The 15,729-nt window shown below is 38.2% G+C and overlaps 1 protein-coding gene across 1 annotated transcript in view; it reads left to right on the forward strand.

Moving 5' to 3' along the window:
- The window catches only part of LOC308694125 (ribonuclease inhibitor-like), a 78,615-nt gene extending 67,178 nt beyond the window's left edge, over positions 1–11,437 (forward strand). The window contains exons 5-6 of the mRNA XM_081371461.1: positions 5,838–6,008; positions 11,281–11,437. Coding sequence (XP_081227587.1) covers positions 5,838–6,008; positions 11,281–11,287 — 178 coding nt within the window. The 3' untranslated portion in view covers positions 11,288–11,437. The remainder of the gene's footprint in view (positions 1–5,837; positions 6,009–11,280) is intronic.
- The last annotated feature ends 4,292 nt before the right edge of the window (positions 11,438–15,729 follow it).

A 15,729-nucleotide genomic window follows, 5' to 3' on the forward strand; every position in this document is an offset into this window, starting at 1 on the left:
TTTTAAAGCACAAATGTTTGGTGTAAATCAACTTGTCTTGTAATGCTTGTGCAAACAGACCCTTGTAAAAGCGTGAGCATTTCCTCAAAATGTGTGTGTGAGGGAAAGAGGGAAGTGGTGTGTGTTTCACCTGAACCAGGACTGTCACCATATCAGATTTATCACTACATGATTATCATGGCCAAAATAACACACAATAACAATATATCACCATATAGAAATATTGGAAAAAAAATGCTATCAGTTAAATATATTTTTGTTTATTTTGTGTTATTTTTGAAAAAGAAGAATCACTCCATCACATACAAAAGGAACAATTTGACTTAATGCGACCAGTTTGAAATAATGGTAACACTTTATCACAAGTATACAGTAACACAGCGCTTATAAATAATTTTCAAACTATTAGTTTGTAGTTAATGAATGGTATATAATATTATATAAGCTGTAGTTAATATTTTAAGAGACTATATACAAATAGTCAAGTCAAGTCAAGTCATCTTCATTTATATAGCGCTTTTAACAATGTAGATTGTCTCAAAGCAGCTTTACAGAGATAAGCGTATAATTTAAGGTAACAGAGATTGTTTCGGCTTTACAGCAGAGTTAAGTTATTTCCATCTAAAGTTAGTTTTAATTGATTTGGTTCCATCGCAATGATCATTTGTTATTAAATTAGGGGCCGCTAAGACGACACCATTCTCTCTACACAGACTTTAAACGCGAACCTGTGAGAAACGCCGATGGCGGTCACATGCGCATTTAGAATGGGTTCTATAGTTATGTGCGTTTGAATATACGCAGGTTTGGAAATCCCTACAAGCCAAGCCTAAACAAAATACTTGTTTTTCCTTATAAATTTTGATAAGGAATTTTATTTGTTGCTTTGGGGTAGGACCGCGAGACGAATTTTCCCAACAACGCCTTATCTGTAGAGTGGTAGTGGGATCCTCCATAGGGAGAGACTAGTTGGCACTTCAGCACTGCGTTGTCATCGGTCCAGGTGAAGGTCCTTCGTCAGATCTGGATACGGCCTGGATCCGGCAGGCTGCAGGAAAAACCTTGGGATAAACACAGACACTAAAATTAGCGTAGATGCCATTCTTCTCATGATGTAACGAGTACATCAGGATTTTTGGGAAGTGTTCCCGGTTCCGGCTGACCTAGTCTATGCAGCATAACATTAAATTATAGAAGTCTATAATGTATTATGTGAAAGCGAGGTCAAAGAGATGTGTCTTTAATCTGGCTTTGAACTGACAGAGTGTGTCTGCTTCCCGGACAATGGTAGGAAGACTGTTCCAGAGTTTTGGTGCTAAATAGGAAAAGGATCTACCGCCAGCAGTCGATTTTGATATTCTAGGTATAATCAACTGGCCGGAATTTTGAGATCGTAATAGACGTGACGGACTATAATGCGTTAAGAGCTCGCTCAGGTACTGCGGAGCTAAACCATTCAGTGCTTTGTAAGTAATCAGCAATATTTTAAAATTTATGCGATGTTTAATAGGGAGCCAATGCAGTTTTGACAGAACTGGGCTAATATGGTCATACTTCCTGGTTCTGGTAAGAACTCGAGCTGCTGCGTTTTGAACCAGCTGTAGTTTGTTTATTAAGCGTGCAGGGCAACCACCTAGTAGAGCATTACAATAATCTAGCCTTGAGGTCATGAACGCATGAACTAATTGTTCCGCATTTGTCAATGAGAGCATATGACGTAATTTAGATATATTTTTAAGATGGAAAAATGCAGTTTTACAGATACTAGACACGTGACTTTCAAATGAAAGATTGGTATCAAAGAGCACACCCAGGTTCCTAACCGACGACGAAGACTTAACAGAGCAGCCATCAAGTGTTAGACAGTATTCTAGGTTATTACGTGAGGAAGTTTTTTGTCCAATAATTAGAAACTCTGTTTTTTCAGAATTTAGAAGTAGGAAATTACAAGTCATCCAATTTTTTATATCCGCTATGCATTCCGTTAATTTTGTGAATTGATAAGTTTCGTTAGGTTTTGAAGAAATATAGAGCTGAGTATCATCGGCATAACAGTGAAAGCTAATGCCATGTTTCCTAATGATATCTCCTAAGGGTAGCATGTACAGAGTGAACAGCAGCGGTCCTAGTACTGAGCCTTGTGGTACGCCATACTGAACTTGTGATCGATGAGACATCTCATCATTTACTGCTACAAACTGATAACGGTCAGATAAGTATGATTTAAACCATGCTAGTGCATTTCCCGTAATGCCAACATAATGTTCTAATCTATTTAAAAGAACGTTGTGGTCGATGGTGTCAAATGCAGCGCTAAGATCGAGTAACACTAATAGAGAGATACAACCACAATCGGATGATAAGAGCAAATCATTTGTGACTCTAACGAGAGCTGTTTCGGTACTATGGTACGGTCTAAATCCGGACTGGAAATCCTCGCAGATATCATTTCTTTCAAGAAAGGAACACAGTTGTGAGGATACTGCCTTTTCTAATATCTTTGACAGAAAAGGTAGATTCGAGATCGGCCTGTAATTGACTAATTCTGAAGGATCAAGTTGCGTTTTTTTAACAAGCGGTTTAATCAAAGCCAGCTTAAAGTTTTTTGGTACGTATCCTAGAGACAAAGACGAATTAATGATATTAAGAAGAGGATCTATGACCTCTGGAAGTATTTCTTTCAGTAGCTTAGTCGGTATAGGGTCTAACATACATGTTGTAGATTTAGATGATTTAATGAGTTTAGTAAATTCTTCCTCTCCTATAGCAACGAATGAATCAAATTTTTCCTCAGGGAGACTACAGTGCACTGCCTGATGCGATACTGTAGTAGACGGTTGCATAGTTATAATTTTGTCCCTGATATTATCAATCTTATAAGTGAAGAAGTTCATAAAGTCATTACTGCTGTGTTTTTTGGAAACTTCGGTGCTTGAAGCTTTATTTTTCGTTAGTTTAGCCACCGTTTCAAATAAATACCTAGGATTATGTTTATTTTCTTCTAATAGGGTTGAAAAATAAGCAGATCTAGCAGCTTTTAAAGCCTCTCTGTAAGTAATTGAGCTCTCTTTCCATGAAATGCGAAATACCTCTAGTTTTGTTTTCTTCCAGTTGCGCTCCATTTTTCAAATAGTGAGTTGTTCATTCAGTGTCACTGTAATTAACAAAGTGTTATTGTTTAATTAGCTCTTATGTAAAGAGTTAGATAATGCTTTAACAACGTATTAACCATAAATAGTTCTCACTTTAGATTAGGTCACGGAAAATCAGAAAATGTCATTAAGTGCTTTAATACAGGCTTTATTGGACATTAATTACATTAGTATTAATAGTTCCTTAAAATGTTTACAAATACATTAAGCACACACACACACACACACACACACACACACACTCACTCTCACACACTCACCCTCACATGCACTCGCGCACACACACACACACACACACACACACACACACCCACACCCACTAGGGCTGGGACGATACACCTAGACCATGGGGAAAAGTTAAATCATACTTATACACACGATTGACAAAAATTCATCACATCTTTCTGGGTTTTATTTCAGAAGCATCATACAGTATTACATTTTCTTGAATAATTAAATCAATAACAAATGAAGTAACTTGTCGCCACCTAGTGGCAAAATAATGTAATCGATAAATGCGTTAGTTTCTATCAAAAGCTGATTTGCTCTATTTTGATCGCTACCGTAGACATCAGTGTTTATATTTTAACTTTTATCCCAGTACTTCTATGATAATTTGAACTATTGTATCACAGAAATAATGATACTATTATGAGGTTTTAAAGACCTTTTGTGAAACTGTTTCATGACGACTCTCTCTGGGTCAGATTTAAAATATTGCGATATGATTTTGTCAAAGGTTTAATAGACAGATGAATTGGAAGAAGATCGTGTGGGTGTTTGAATGGAGATCACAGTATTTTAAAGATGAATCGTACATCTACTGTCTTATCTCTCTCTCAGCATATGAGTAGCGCGAGGGCTTTTCAGTGCATTCAGTCTCACGTCACTTCCACGCGTCCACTTGAAATGGATATTACGACACTCATAGATAACTACACATTTCATCCTCTGTTGGAACAAAAGTGGCTAACTTCTGTCAACCTCGTCTATAAGCAAGGACAAAAATAAAGCAATTTAATTTGAATTTATTATCGATTCGATTCTGGAATAAAAAAAATTCTATTTTAAAGGGGTGATGAACTGAGAAATCAAAGTTTCCTTGAGCTTTTGACATATAAGAGATCATCATACTATAATAATATCCTGTAAGTTTCAGAACTGAAAACTACCTTGTTAGTCCAATAAAAGCTTTTATAGACATCAGGCTCAGCAAACGACTCGTTTTTCAAAGTGGGGAACTATGACGTCAAAGAGGATAAAACACCGCCTCCACAAAAGAAGATCAACGCCTACTTCAACACGGCCTGTTTAGCCCCGCCCACCGATTCGCCCAAACATGCTAAATAACATAGGATGACATGATGATTGCTAAACCGGATCGAGCTACTTACAAGCAATAAATATGCTGTTTACTAAATATTGTGCAGCGCCTGTTTGTGGAAGAAGACAGTCATAAGCTTCCTTCGGATTCCAGCATGGTTAAACTTTATTAAATCAGTCAATCACAATTTCCCGACACGGATCTGCCAGCAACATGTAAGTAACCATGTGTACTCTAATGCCTGATCTGCGATCAGTGATTTCTGTGTAATTATTCAAGTTCAGATTCTCTTAAAATCGTTCAATACTGTTTATGCATCAGTGACTAAACGATCAACTTCACATAATTTCTTGTAGTATTATGAAAATAATCTTTTTTTAAACTGTTATTAAATTATATAGCCTAGCCTACAGAAAGCGATCAAAGAACGATCCCTTTCGCCCAAGCTGTCAATCAAACAGCACAGCGCGAGCCGCGAGAGCTTATCTGGACACTTACCAAACTCGTGATGACATAATGACACTGTTACACTACACAACGAAGCTCTTACTGTGTATTCACATCGTGTTTGCATTGTGATTTGGTGTAAGCATTTGTGAGAGTGCAAAAATTGCGTTGCAATGATAAGATCTTTATTCACGCGATCAACAGACTGTCTGTCATCTGCTCAGTGCTCATCATGCTGCAACCTTTCATGTGATGGAATAGATTTAAATATAATGCTTTAAACGATACTTTTCACGATTTGTTAATCTCGATAGCTGTAATAGTAAAAACGTAGTAAGTTTTCGAGAGAGTTCCTGTAATACTAGCTATTTCATTGGAAGCATGTCAGCCAATCACAGCAGTGGGCGTTTACACTGCAGTCTCACAGCAGACACGCCCCTTAAAACGGAGCGTTCAAATCTGAGGCAGAAATCAGGCTTGGAAAAATGGCTTTTATTTATAAATTATGACAATTTTTTATGTAAAAATCATACTAACATTATAAGGGCACCCCAGGCAACATTATAAAATAATAAAACAATCCAGTTCATGACCCCTTTAAAATATACACAAAAATTGCGATATTTAGGTGAATCAATTTTTTTTCTCCCAGCCCTAACACACACACACACGTTCCTTAAAATGTGTACAAATACATTAAACACACACATTAGGTTTCCATGTTTTATGGGGACTTTCATAGAAATAATGATTTTATACTGTACAAACTGTAAATTCATTCCCCTAATCCTAACTGATGTATTTTAACTACGTGAACTGAGTGTTTGTATACATTTCACATTGACATTATTTATTTTTTAAGTGTTGTGTTTATCTCTGGATATCGGCTTAATGTGTGTCATTATTCTCTACAGGTTGAGGGATTGTGGTGTGACAGATGAAGGTTGTGCTGCTCTGGTTTCAGCTCTGAGATCAAACCCCTCACACCTGAGACAAGTGGATCTGTCTGGGAATAAACTAGGATACTCAGTGAAGCTGCTGAAGGATCTGGAGGATGATCCACATTATAAACTGGAGAAACTATGGTAAGAATAGTTTTTAATGATTTTCATCATCATATTTTCATTTAAATTTTAAATGGCTGATTTACTCACTAGAAATAATAGTCAAGGTTCAGGTTCAGTAACACCACGTGTGTGTGTGTGTGTGTGTGTGTGTGTGTGTGTGTGTGTGTGTGTGTGTGTGTGTGTGTGTGTTGTAACCACCTCCACTCTATACTCAGGTAAAGGGCTACACAGAAGAAAGGGGTTCTACCTATGGAAAATGTCTGTTTAAATCACACCAGAATCTTCAGAATGAATGAACCATCTGACTTACTTTATATTGCTTAATAGCACAGTGAAAATGAAAACTCCCAAAATAGACATATGAATTAACAAAACATTGACAATCATAAGCCGCTTGTTTCAATCTCAGATGAACACAATAGTAGTATTCAAGTATTTCCCATTTGTTTAAATACCACTAAACAAATGGGAGGATATTGCTGGCTACTATGCTGATACAAATAGATTGAGTAAAATCAGTCTTCCCAGTGATGCAATCAGGTGTAGTGATCCTACCTGTAATGACTGGAAGCACAGGGAGGAAATCTCCTCTCTATATGATCATGTTGTGAGAGCCCTTTATGAAAGCAGTAGACCCTATTTTAAACGGAAAAACAAAAGGGGTAAAATGAGGCCTGACTGGAATAAGTATGTGGCCGGATATCATGAGGAAGCTAAGTTAGCGTTTAAATCCTGGGTGTTGGCTGGTAGACCAAGGCAAGGGCCGCTGTTTGAACAAAAGAAAAATGCTAATGCAGCGTATAAATATGCTGTCAGATTTATCTGTAAAAATGAGCAAGCTATGAGGGCAGAATCTATGGCCGAGAAGGTAATGGATAACACTACTGATTTTTGGAAGGAGGTAAAGGGTCTTAACAAATGTAGTATACCACCCCTGTGCACTGTAGATGGTATCTCAGGTGTTGAGAATATTGCTGAGATGTGGAGACAGCACTACAGGACCTTGTTTAATTGTGTTAAAAGTGATATTTATATGTCTGACAATGTTAAGTGTGTTGATTTTAAGGCAATTTTTTCACATGAGGTATCACGCACTATAAATAAGTTAGCAGATAATAAAGCAAGCGGGTTGGATCACATCACTGCTGAGCACATTAAATATGCCAGCATGAGGTTAGCCCCCTTCTTGGTATCTGTTTTAATTCTTTTTTAATTCATGGTTTCCTGCCGGATAAAATGATATCTGTCTTGCTTGTGCCGGTGATCAAGGATAAGTCTGGTAAGGTTGGTTGCTCTGATAACTACAGACCAATAGCCCTTGCCAGTGTATTGTCTAAAGTTTTTGAAAGCATCCTGTTGAGCAGAATTGTGGACATTATCCCCTCTACTGACAACCAATTTGGCTTTAAACCTAAACATGGCACAGATATGGCCATATATTCCTTAAAGGAAATTGTTAATACGTATAGAGATAAGAACTCCTCAGTCTTAATGAGTTTTTTTGATGCCTCAAAAGCTTTTGACAGCGTCAATCACTACAAGTTATTTGACAAAATGAGTAAGAGAGGTGTACCTAAATGTATTGTGAGAATTCTGTCCTACTGGTATGCCAACCAGTCTATGTTTATAAAATGGGGCCACTGTGTTTCTGCCCCTTTTGGGGTCAGGAACGGGGTCAGACAAGGTGGAATCCTCTCCCCTATTCTTTTTAACATGTATGTTGATGAACTCTCTGTCTGCCTGAATTCGTGTAACACTGGGTGTATGATAGGCAACACTTTAGTGAATCATATTATGTATGCAGATGACCTTGTGGTCTTCAGTCCTAGCAGTGCTGGTCTTCAACAGCTTCTTAATGTTTGCTCTAACTATGGAACTGTTCATGACATGAAATTTAATACAGTCAAGAGTGCGGTGATGATTTGCAGAACAAAGGAGGATAAATGTCTAATGTTTCCTCCTTTTAAATTGGCAGGTAATACCTTGAGAGTTTTGAGCATAGCAGTACTCATTCAACGTTTAGCAATATGTCAAAACATCACCAGTTAAGCATAAAATAAATTCACTTAACATTGAATACAGCCAGGTCAGTAATGGGATGCCCTCTCACATGGAAATCATCATCTCCCCTTTACACCTGTCAACTTCCCCCCCTCCCCTTCTTTTCTCCTTCACTTTAAAGAAACCATGTCCTAGCGACAACATTCTCCCCGGTGACCCTAGGGGCCGGGAGGAAATTAAATTCTGTAATAGTGGAACTGTTACAGTGTGTCTGTGTATGTGTGTGTGAATATTTTGCAGAAGCATAACACCGTGTCCTAACTACACGCGACGCCGCGACAGCGACACGCGATAAAAGGTATCTTTTCCATGTTAATCAGAGTTTTTGTCCTAACCAGCCGCGACGGCGACACGCGACGTTTCTAATTTAGAAACGGTTTCTATTTTTCTGCGACGTCGCGCTGGAACAACAAACACAATGTGCGGCAATGATAATCTCAGGTACTGTTTATGTGCTTTATTTAATGTTAAAAGCGTGAAATGTGACTGAATATTATTTAGTGCTCCAGCTTTGTAGCTGTAAAAGCAACAATGGACATATTTCACCTCAGATCTTGAAATTAAACAAATGGAAACATGGACGTTAAAACTGTGAACAAACAAGTGTATTATTTGACAAAGATTGTTTTAGTAACTCCGTAGCCTATGCATTTTTAAATGGTTTAACATTTGTGAATTAGATTATGTAGCTACTTATCCATTTTCTTGCGAGTGCCGTCAAGTTTACTCTAGTGTTGTGCACTTGCCGCGAGACTCCGCCCACACGCTGTTCTGATTGGCTGTGATTTTTGATTGACGTTGTGGCGTCTCAGTCGCGTCGCGTCTAGTGTGGACAGACACACTGCCTGTCGCTGGAATTTTATCGCGTCGCGTGTAGTTAGGACACGGTGTAAGACAAAACATATAGGCCTAGCTCCGTACTGTTTTAGCCAAATTAAAAAATGTCAGCCAACAAGGGACAATGAAGTAAAAGTGTCCTGTACTCACATCGTGACGCAAACCACCAAAATAAGTCGTGTTTGTGTGAATATTTTTGAGATATATTTGAGATCATCAGATAATGAGTCAGCTTCAGTTTCTGTAGGTGTCTGAACTTTAAACTGTTTAATATGAGTGTCATTCTGCTCATAATGTTGTGACTGATTGTGAAAATAATATTAATGTTATTTTCAGCTTTTCCCCTTTAACTGTCTCTATATAGGCATCTTTACACAGCCGAGTTAAGGCTGCTCTAAAGCGGCTCTGTGTCTGCTCAAAGTTCTGTGTAAAGACACAATGCCGCATAAAAGCAGACTTAAAATATGACGGGTCTGACCCACCTCAGCCCCAGTATCAAAGATGACTCTGATATTGTTTTGGTTCAGTGTAAATGAACGCGAACTTGTGCCGCTCTAAACTACGTTATTGTCATGACAACCAAACGCACAGCGCGAGAATCAAGAAGCGGAAGACTAAACATATCGGTCTAGCTCCATATTGTTTTAGCCAAATTAAAAAATGTCAGCCAACAAGGGACAATAAAGTAAAGGTGTCCTGTACTCACATCGTGAAGCAAACCACCAAAATAGCAGAGTAGTCGACGTGTGTAATCAATTGGCTTTCGCCGTTTGTAGTCTTCCTTTGAAGAGACTGGCAGATCAACGCGCCGCTACATTTCTCTCAGATACGGTAAATGCTTATTTGCCGTCACTGTGTTATATTATATTCCAAAAATCATCTTCTTGAGGACGATATTTCACACACACACGACCTGCCTGAAACGCTAACGATAGCAGAATTGTTTATTCTGGCTCTTTGGAAAAAAGAAAAGAAAAAAATCCTGTGGTGATCTACCCCAGCGTTTCCCAACCGGGGTGCCTTCTGGCAAGAGCAGGGGTGCCGTGTAAATTATATTATATAATCACGTTCTTCTTCATGCAAATGCTTTTAAACCATGCAAGCGAGAAAATACAAAAGAGAATACGCTGTCTTTGATGCTGACACACACGACGCACAGAACGATGCGTGTCAGAATCGACTTCTCTTTCGCGCTTTCGCTTTGAGTATCCTTATGAGAGCAGTCTTAAATTAGTTAAATAAAGTCTTAAATGAACGTTAAGAGTTGTGAGAAAATGGGACCCGTGTGGGATCCACATGTGCAGCAGTGACATCAGAATCAAATAACACTTCATTCATAAAAAGATGCCATTAAACAATTATTTGAAATATACTGTCTTTGTTGTTTCTACATTAATTTGGAGATTAACTGTGAAATTATTACATAAAATATATTAAAAACAAGCTATCTTGTGCAATTATAACAAAATTATCCCAATATAAAAACACAAATACACTGAGTGAGCAAACAGGTGAGTTTAGCAATGGTAATTGAGCAATGTTTATATATGAATAAAAGCCTTAATTAAATATGTCATAATGTAAACTAAAGTTATCTCTTCAGAAGAAATTGATTTCCTAGACTTTAAATGGATGGACAAAAAATGTGATAATATTAAAAATATCTATATGACAGTAGGCCTATACGTCAGTTCTTTGGAAGGTTGGGAAACACTGATCTACCCGGTGTAAAAATTCATAATAGATTTGTAGCATTTGTTCCATCTGGAACAATTTTATTAAGAAATAGAAAATAGCTCTCAGTACCACAGAATTGACAAACATCAAAGCGTGAGATCGCTATATCACACAGAGGAAATTTAAAGTTCTGTGTTTTTATTTATCTCGAGTTTTATTTCTTTGTTTACTATTTAATTCATTTTATAACACTTTGTTAAAACTGTAGTTTTAAAATAGTAATGTTCAAAGTATTATTTTCCGCGATTTTAATTCCTGTGTAAATGCATTTATGCCGCGTCAGATAAGCAATAAACATTCTGTGTAAATGCACATTTTGTGATTTTATGGCGCTTCAGATTTGGTTTCTGTGCCGCTTTTTCTGTGTAAAGACGCCTTATGTGTGTGATAATCTGAGATTTGGGTTGTTTGTTATGAACTGATATTAAATGTGTAGTGAGTGTAATGATCATTTCTGCTGGTTCTGTATCAGCTGTCCATTGTGTGAAAGTGACCTTTCATGTGCTTTTGATTTTGTAAAGTGACTTTGAGCATCAGATAGAAGCTTTATTATCATGTTTGCGAATTAATTAATATAGATTGTCTAGTTAGTTTTCTCATGAAAAGATGTGACAGATGTAATATCTCATGCTGGTGTTTGTGTGATTTATTTTAGGTATTAGATGACAGTCTGATCTTCTGATGATCATCTGATGGTGAATAAGGATCCACTACAGAGACTCACAGTCAACATAATTCAGAGACTGAAGATACAGTGACTTCTGTCATGGAAATTTTAAACTGTATATTAAACTAACCATGTTTCTAACATCTAACCTTACTTCCTTTTTTTAAGGCCTAACAAAACTAACACTCTGAAACACAATGTCTGAATGTATGTGTGTCTTTTGGAGGAAAACTCATGGCTTTGTGTGCGTGTGTGTGTATAAATAACAAAAAGGGGAAATTAAACTAGACAGATGACTAGTTCTCAAATAGAGTGACTAGTTCACAAAAACAGAGTTTGCTTGTGCCAGTGGCAGGGGGAAAAGGTTGAGGCTTTTGAACCAATTGAACCAATCATATTGAAGGTGACATGTTAGTCACTATAATCTTATTTGTTGTCTTGATTCTATAAAAACTGTTGTATCTGTTTGCGTCTTGGGATTCTCAATGGAATTTGTCTGAGATCCTCCAGCCTTGCTTCTTGGGAGAGATTCCCTGAGAACTGCTCGGGAAGATCTCCTGGCTGTGATTTAAAGCATTTAAAGGACATTTGCTTAAGTCTGTTTGTCGATTATTCCTGCGCAGGAAGCTAGTTTAGGAAGGAAGCTAGTTTAGGGGAACAAGTTAGTTACGTGCTATTATTGAATGGGGATGTCGATTTGTAGACGAGACCCAGATAGACTTAACGTCGACAGTAGATGTTCGGGGACGTCGATTTGTAGATGACACCCAGATAGTTAGGTTTAGGGAAAAATTTACCACAATTTGGCGGGCCAGATCCAGGAGTCCTCGGAATCTCCCTCTGTCGGGTGGACAGGGACGAGGAACCATGTTGTCTTCACTCTGCCAGACTGCAGAACCCTGTTTGACAGAGGGACAATTCCAGACGGGCTAAAAGAACTTAAAGGGATACTTTACCGGTTTTTCATATTAAACTGTTATTCCCTTAACTAAGACGAGTTGATACATAACTCTCTCGTCTCAGTGCGTGCACTAAATCGTTCTGTCTTGCGGCGAAACTTTGATAGCACTTAGCTTAGCCCAGTTCATTCAATATGGGCCAAGCAGAGAAGCTACCAAACACCTCCACATTCTCCCTGAGACGAGAGAGGTATTATCAACTCGTCTTAGTTAAGGGAATAACATAGTTTAATATGAAAAACCGGTAAAGTATCCCTTTAAAGTATTAAGGTAGGTAGGATGACTGACCTCAGCACTTTTCCTTTAAAATGCTTCTAAATTAAAGGGATACTTCACCTCTTGGAAGATGAATGTGTATTTAAAATAGGTCATTTATGTAGAAGAAATGTGAAGAAATTTTTGAATTTGGAGCTTTCTAGACTGAGAAAAGCCAGAAAATGTATTTTTGGCTTATGTGGATGAAAGACAACAACTCCCAGAATGCACTTGCTTCGCTGTCTCAGGAGGCCACGCCTACCGGTAAGAGTGTGCAGTTTAAAACAACAAAGCTAGCCTACGTGATGAGTTTGCAAGGGATTTCGGGATCGCCCAAAATGTCCGGGATTCGGCTTTTGCGTTCTACAGTCGCCATTCATTATGTTTACTGTGGCGAGCAGGACAAGGCTGACGGCCGCGGGAGAACGGAGCGAGGTCGGTGGCGTCATTACTGATGAGCGGGTCTCGTATCTCTCACGGAGGAGCGGGAATTTTTCTTAGCAATGGTAAAACGCACATCAGCCGATCACTTGTTTAGCGTTCATGTAAACACTACATTCAGATTCACCAATCGGAATGAATTCAGTTAGATTGAAACAAAAGGTGTGCATGTAAACAAGGAATAGCGACCGCAGAAAGCAAAAGCTGAATCCCGGACATTCTGAACGATCGGGCCGGACAAGTCCGGGAAAAGGAGGATGGTAACCCCTACTTACTCAGCTTTCTCCTACTATTCAGCTTTCTCCACACAACAAGTGCCTATTAGCTTAGCTTCCAAAGAAAGACGGCTGATACTGTGTACATTCTGTGAGTGAGATCCAACCCTCTATGGGCGGGTTGAAAACATGCGGAACAACACCATCTACTGGCTGTAGTCTCTCGCCTCTGGCCAGAAAATCCTCCGATGACGCAAAATGACGATTTTTGCGTCATCGGAGGATTTTTTCCAGACAAAAAATACATAAATCTCTCGTCTCAGGGGGATATGAGGGTGGAAAGCGTGGTAATTTGAAAATACTACAGGTTTTCTACTAATACAAAGCTTAATGCTAAATCCTGAAGTAACCCTTTAATTTAACCCCTTAAACTCTTTGGGTTATTTAGGGAATTCCGCATGAAATTGGACATACCCAAATCTGATGGCTCCCCTTACCCACATACAGTGAAGTAAATGCAAAATATTGGTGTCATTTTATAGGAAACCCTTTAAAGTGTAAATTGCAGGTTACATTTTTCACGAAGATAATGCAATGTGCTTATTAAACATAAAGATAAGAACTGACCACCATTGTTTTGTATGTTTTTCTATACCAAAATGCTGAATATAACATGAAAAGTTGGTACTTTTTACAGTGGTTTTAAGCACTCCCCCTCCCTTCCACTGGGCTGGGCGTGACGTCATAAGAGGGACTCCAAGCCTAGAGTTACCGTTAGTCTAACGGCAAGTAGGCTAGCAGTTATATTGGAGACCTAGCTAGCAAAAATGGTTAACTATTGTGTTTGTGCGGGATGTACGAATACATAAAAATTCACCTCCACGGCGTTCAGAGTTCGGTTGCTCGACACTGTTTTTTGTTCATCTTTCGCTAACTGGACCTCGCCGCAGAAACACACTTGCCCTCCCGCGGGCTGCGCTCATACGCCTTGAGCTCGGTCCGTCCAAAACGGCTTTCCTCAGCTTAATCCAGTTAAAGGCGCGTATCTCGCAACAGCTCCGTGTCGTTGCGGAGTTGCGTTTTAGCATAGACAATATCGCGTTCTGTCAGCAGATACTGGCGCGCCATTGTGCCTGTGCAGTGTGTGCATCTCTACAGCTCTGATTAGGACTACTGACACCATGTAAGTAAATAATGTCTTCAGTCGTTGTCCCTCCTTGCTATTCTACATGATGGCAAGATTTTGATAAGACTTTGGCTTGTTCCCTAATGTTATCAGTCTCCCAGTCATTCTCCATAGTCAAGCCACAAACAGTAGGAATCTAGCAGAGTATGGACTTCTACTCCCTCTTATGATGTCATCACCCAGTAACTGTAAAAAACATGCTAGCTTTGAAGAAACCCCAATAAATGTTATTTTAACGCATTTTAAGACAGAAATTTTTAAATATATACATATTGAGCACTTTAATTTACACATTAATTGGTTGTGGTGGTTAACCTGCAATTTACACTTTAAACAAACAAAATCAAGTGTCAAATGTAATAAAAACTATTGTATGTGTTTAAAATATCAAAAGAAACACAAAATAGTAGGCGCTTTTGTGTTTTTTTCTTTGAATCTTTCTTTGAAAGTGTATAGCTCTGGTATTGTGTGCAACAGCTACCTATTATAATAATAAGTTCCATTTGATTCCACTAGATGTCACCAAACACTGAAAAAAAAATATTATGTAAACTCAGTTCCTGGAGGGCCACAACCCTGCAGAGTTTAGCTTCGACCCTAATTAAACACACCTGATCAGCTAATCAAGTCCTTCAGGCTTATTTGAAAACTGCAGGGGCCTCATTTATAAACCTGTGCGTAGGAACCTTACTAAAAGTGTACGTGCGCCTGAAAGCCAAAAATGGCGTACGCAAAAAAAATATTCAGACTTATAAAACCGTGCGTACGCCAGAACCTGCTCAGAATTCACTTTATAAATCACAGTCAGCGGAAGATTGTGCGCACATGCGTCTCCACCCCGAAATAACCATATATGGAGCTTACAACGCCTAGTTTTACTATGCAGATCCTCATCTACATATCATTTGCATATGATTATTCATCCACGTGATAACTTAAACGTTATCACGTGGATGAATAATCATATGCAAATGATATAAACGGTACAAGAAACATTACATTAATACAAATCAAGTAGTTGTCTATCCTTGCCTTGTTTTTGAATAGCCTACATAAATCAAATAGTGTAAAATACATTTCAGAGAAAGTTTTTCTCAATCTTTTGCCGAATTGTATTTTTAATTGATTTATATTTTTAATGGAAACAGATAGGCCTTGGGCATTATTTGCACGAAACTATTTTCTCAGACAATCTGGTATTATCATAAGCAATTAGCTCTGTGGTTAAAAAAACATTAAAGCACGCCACAGAAAAAGTGTTCAAAAACAATCGCATCCACAACAAATATTTCTAATGATTGAATTTAAAAAAATGTTGTAACTTCAGTAATGATTTCATATTTAAGTGTTTAACTCCATTAATTTGAATGGCATATTTAAT

This window comes from Scardinius erythrophthalmus, assembly GCF_964197995.2.
Source record: "Scardinius erythrophthalmus genome assembly, chromosome: 7".
NCBI lineage: Eukaryota > Metazoa > Chordata > Actinopteri > Cypriniformes > Leuciscidae > Scardinius > Scardinius erythrophthalmus.